Source organism: Glycine soja, chromosome 15 (assembly GCF_004193775.1).
Source record: "Glycine soja cultivar W05 chromosome 15, ASM419377v2, whole genome shotgun sequence".
NCBI lineage: Eukaryota > Viridiplantae > Streptophyta > Magnoliopsida > Fabales > Fabaceae > Glycine > Glycine soja.
In genome coordinates, this window is record NC_041016.1 from 5,749,043 (window position 1) to 5,754,378 (window position 5,336).

The 5,336-nt window shown below is 26.9% G+C and overlaps 1 protein-coding gene across 1 annotated transcript; it reads left to right on the forward strand.

The window, feature by feature from the left end:
* Positions 1-3,226: 3,226 nt before the first annotated feature.
* LOC114386593 (transcription factor bHLH162-like) lies at positions 3,227-4,829 on the forward strand. The gene is made up of 3 exons (XM_028346614.1): positions 3,227-3,437; positions 3,970-4,308; positions 4,534-4,829. The coding sequence occupies exons 1-3, from the start codon at positions 3,318-3,320 to the stop codon at positions 4,615-4,617; spliced, it is 543 nt and encodes a 180-aa protein (XP_028202415.1). The 5' UTR covers positions 3,227-3,317; the 3' UTR covers positions 4,618-4,829.
* Positions 4,830-5,336: the final 507 nt, after the last annotated feature.

Below are 5,336 nucleotides of genomic sequence, written 5' to 3' on the forward strand. Positions count from 1 at the left end.
TCATCCAATATAAAAGTAAGTCTTATTTACCAATTCTTATTTTTAATTGAATAAAATAACCCAATATCTTTTTAAAAATAAGAGTATCCGTGAGTGATTTAATAAGAACGAGTGATCGTAAAAGAAGTTTGAATCTTGAAACATGCCACATGTTTTAAAAGATAAAATGAAAAATAATAATTATTAATTAAAAAATAATTTTTAAGATTAAAAGAATGTTATAATTTATCTTGTATATTTTAATAATTTTTAATTAAATTTCATTATTTTACATTTTAACTATAAAATAAACCTTATATTTTAAGGAGGTCAAATACTTATTTAGTTATTTAAGGAAAAATACATTTGGAGGAACTGAATTGTTTGAAATCCTAAAAAGAAATTGCAAGGATGATTCTTTATTTAACACTGTATTTATTTTGTTTCAATAAAAAAATACTGTACTTATTTTTATTAGAATTCTTTTGCTACTCGCACGTGGAAAATAAAGTTTACGTGCTCTTCCATATAGCCTTAGTAGTATTAGGATGAACCGATGAGACACAAAGAAGGATTAAGGCTGATGTAAGGTACATGACGTCAGGTTTCATTTATCGCAAATGTGACTGATAGTAAAGTTAAATGCTAATTAATATTATCTTAAAAAATTTAAATAAAGCACTTTCTTCATCCTTTTGATAATACTAACCAAACACTTTCATCCCACAAATCACTCAACATGTTTTCTTTTTGTTAAAACTTATTAAACATTACAAAAATTTATGAATTTGGTAACTTATTAAATCATTTTTCCTCATCATTTCTTAATTTTCAATAAATTTTGATCAATAATAATAAAATATGTGTTAAAAGAAATGCGTAGTTAATATTTCTTAAACTTTAATAATCATACACGTTAGTTTTAAATAATTTTATATTATCATTTAATCATAAATACATAAAATTTAAAATAATTATCATCAAAATTAATAAATTTATTATATAGTAGAATTAAATGATAATATAAAATTATTTTATATGTCACTAACTTTTAGATTTTATTATTTATATGTAGCTCTTTTAATTCTTATTTTAATTTATTAGTCTTTTCTAAGTAATAAGTATAATATTTAATACATGTTTGAGAAAGCTTATTTTGAATCATATTTTGAATCATAAGTTAAAATTAAATTTCTGTTAATTAATTTATAAATATTTTCGTATCTTTTAAAAAATTATATAAGAGAATTTTTAAACTAATTTTAATTTATACAAAATTTATTTCATTTTTATTTTTTAAAAGTATTTTTGAAGAAACATACTCATACATGCCTTTAATTTTTCAATGGAAAATGTTTGACAAGTTTTTAAGGATAAAAAAAATATTTTTTATTTTCTTTTATTATTGAAGTAAGTCTAGTTTGATATTATGAATTTTTTAAGTTTTGATGAGTTTATTTTATATAAATAATTTATCATTAAAGTTTGTTAAGAAAAAAAGATAAATTAATATATTCTAACATATTTAAGATGGGTATCTTAAATTTTGTTATGGGAGATGTCCTAAGAGACTTTCACTTTACAAAAATTGTATCAGAGCACGTGCTTGTCCCGACAAACTAACTTATCTTTAGGAGGAATACGACAAGTAAAGCCATACATGGAGTGTGTACTCTGTGGCCAGCAAGGTATGATAAGGATCCGGTAGAAATTACAAGACTCAGTAATTAGTAATTGTGACTTTTGAAAGCACACTAGCCACCTTTTTTAGAATCAATAATTTAAATATAGTTTGAAAGCAAACTAGCCACCTTTGTATATAGTATTTAAATATAGTGATGTAGTATTGATAAAGAAATAAAAACTAGTTGTTTTACGAGTTGCATATGTTTTTTCATATTTCTATATTCTCATGTAATGGGTGAGAATTTTATATTCTTATAAAAATATTTAAAATATTTTTTTCATTCAACTTCTTTTATTATTTAATATTTTTTAAATTAAAAAAAATTAAAAACATTCTCAGATTTAAAAGTATATATTGCAATTTGTTACAATGAGAAAAATTAATTTCAGTAAAACCGATCAATGAGTAGAGGAAGTAAATAGGGTCATGAGTTTAGCTAAAATAACAGTCATTTTAGAGTATAGGGAATAATTTTAAAAATTATATTTAAAAGATAAACTTTTTACTTTATAGAGTGTCTTTAATTGAAATTTAGTATAAAAAAAAAATTATAATTAAAAATAGAATTTCAATTAATTAAAAGATATTTTTAGAATATTTTCCTTAAATTAACTTCTAAACTTTTTTATTTTATTTTATTTTTACGGTGTCTCTCTTCCCCTAGTATCTATAAAAAAAACTTTTATGCTTTGATTCCTCAGTCCATGCCTTTTGGTTTTACAAAAAATATCTATTATATTAAATAAGTTTAAGTTTAGATAAGGAAATTTACTTGTAAACATTTATGATACTGGTGTAACTGTGTGAGTGCAGTTTTATTGCCCAATTGATTTCATAGCATTATTTTATTTTTTAAATAAAAAAAACCTAATATTACCACTTGATCATGATTTTATAGTCAGAACTTACAAATTTTAATGTAGATTATGTTCAAATTGAAAACTTAATTTCTAACTCTTTTTTTTGGTAAAAAAAGCAAACTGTTTTTTTAATTAACTGGAGAGCACTAATCATATCAAGCAGCAAAGGAGGGACCTTATTAATAGAAGGTCCAACAACTAAATCCTTAATTAAGTATATAACAAACACACATAGGAGGGAGGCTATGAATACCAGTTAGTCGTAAAGGTTCGGAGTGAGCCATTGTTGCAAAGAAGTCAGCATGCACTGTTTTGAAGACATAATTCAACCTAAGGAGACAGTTTCTGTTAAAGAAACTCTGAATCAGATGCACAAGTTTGCTATAAGGATGATAGGATGGGCATCCTTTGGAAATAAAAAAAAATAGAAATGATAAGGTTGCAGGAGTCAAGTCAGCAAACAGCATTTCTTCTTTGGTAATCATGTGATGAATTTCTTTGTTACAAACAATTCAAGTGTTCACTTAAAAATGTTTTAATAATCGAAAAGAAACAGTAAACTTTAAGGCATATGACCAAAGCTAGCTAGGCCACGACAATGCGTCCCCACCACCATTCCAATCACTGAACTCTGATCAGCAGCATCTAATAATATTATCTTGCTTTTCTAAAAGACATGACTGATTCAAAAGAACTGACACTATTATATGAGAAGCGTTCTCTTTTCATGGAATGAGTATTTTCAGCTGTTGAAGTTGAACCATACAGATATCTGCTGCTAGAATATTGACATGGAGAACAACCCTAGTTCATCCAGAGTGGAAAGAAAAATCATTGAGAGGAATAGAAGAAATCAAATGAAAGCTCTCTTCCGCGAACTCAACTCACTTGTGCCTCATCAAAGTTCAAAGGTTTTCCCCTCTTTTACTCTACACACCTTCTCTTAGCTGCTTATATATTTTATACAAGTAAAGCTATATACATGTATATGCAGTAAGAGTAAGAGTAGTGATATTTTGACACTCAATATTACAAACACTTCACCAAAACCTCTTAATTCTCTCTATATATCTTTCTATTTCTGTTGCACCATATCATCAATCTTATCCATCACTTATATTTCTCTTATTTTTCTATCTCTTCGATCTCATGGTGTCTACATCTTGAGGTGTCCAAATATTATTTTTTTCATGTAATAAATACTAAATAGTAATAATTGGACGAGACCCTGCTTATTACACATTCAAAGAATGCAAATAACTCAATGATATTTCTCATTTCCCTCTATCTTTTTTTCTAGTCATATCATATGGCCAACATATCAATCACTTATTTATTATTTCTTTACATACCTCTCTCTAGGTGTCTCTACACCTCTTGAGTGTTCAAGAATCTTTTTCCTAGTTTGACAGATGATTATTCTTTCGTTTGAATCTGTTGTAGGAGGCCATTTCACTGCCGGATCAGCTAGAAGAAGCCACAAACTACATAAAGAAATTACAGATTAATCTGGAGAAAATGAAGGACAAGAAGAACATGCTACTAGGAATTGAAAGGCCAAATGTGAGAATGAATAATGGTGGAAGGACCGTGCGGTTAAATTCTCCACGGATTGAGATCCAACAAATGGGTTCAGCCTTAGAGGTTGTTCTAATAACTGGGTTCGATTGTCAGTTTATGTTCAGTGAAACCATTCGTGTTCTTCATGAAGAAGGAGTAGATGTTGTTAACGCCAGTTATAAAGTTATTGAAGGTGCAGTTTTCCATTCAATACACTGTCAGGTGAGCTATAAATCCAACCACTATTTGATCTTTCATTTGTATATATGTAACTAGAGAAATTATTATATGATTAAGGAGTACTATGCTTCCCATCAATTTTTATGACATATGTTATTAACTCTTTTTATAAATTAAGAATCCTATGCAGCAGAAAAAAATGACCGGAATTATAGTTTGAATCATGCAATAATTTCTCATATAATTGAGTCTGGTTGCATTGTTCAGGACAGGGAATCTGCCAACGGAGCTGCGAGGATATCTGAGAGGCTAAAGAACTTCATCTATGATTCTAGCTATAGTGCTTTCTAAATGGGAGTTGTTATTATTATTATATACTCAATTTTCTTTCTAATTTTTTTTCTTATATTATTTCTTTTATCTATCATCATTTTCTTCTTCTTTTTCTCTTACTTCCATCTATTCAGTATGGAATGTAGCCTCGACTTTTTCGGAGTGTACGATGGGTATGCCAGCTGTAACCGTTTTGGTGGAAATCTAAATATAGATAGTTTTGGTGCAAATTCACATTCTCTGTTTAATGTCTCCTTGTTTCACGGAGAGTAGTACTATTCTACTGTGCTTCATGGCTTCTACTGTGTCTCGGGATACACACAGACCTCGTTAATCAAAAGATAAATTACATTATTATTATTATTATTATTTTTAATGACTGAATTTTTGTGATTTGATTTTTTTTTCTTCTGATTATATGTATGAAAAAAAAAATTTAGAAAAAGCAAAATTTATTTTAATTATCTTTGTGCCTCAAAGATTATTCTCATAATTTTTTTATCTTACCATGTCTTACTCCTAGAAAAAAAATCTTTTAGCATTTTTATAATCATGTTTTTCAGTTAATTTCTCTTCATCATATTATTAATTTACTTCACATATGTTTTTTTTTCTTTTAATTACAAAAAAGTTATAACTTTTTTGCATAAATAAAATCTGTGTCATATATGTACATAGCATTTGTATTGTTTTTTCAAATTATAAACGAAATGAAATGTCTCCAAGACAAAAATATA

Coding starts and splice junctions, on each gene's coding strand:
- LOC114386593 (XM_028346614.1), top strand. CDS start 3,318: ATGGAGAACAACCCTAGTTCATCCAGAGTGGAAAGAAAAATCATTGAG. Junction 3,438..3,969: donor TGCCTCATCAAAGTTCAAAG/GTTTTCCCCTCT, acceptor AATCTGTTGTAG/GAGGCCATTTCACTGCCGGA. Junction 4,309..4,533: donor TCCATTCAATACACTGTCAG/GTGAGCTATAAA, acceptor TGCATTGTTCAG/GACAGGGAATCTGCCAACGG.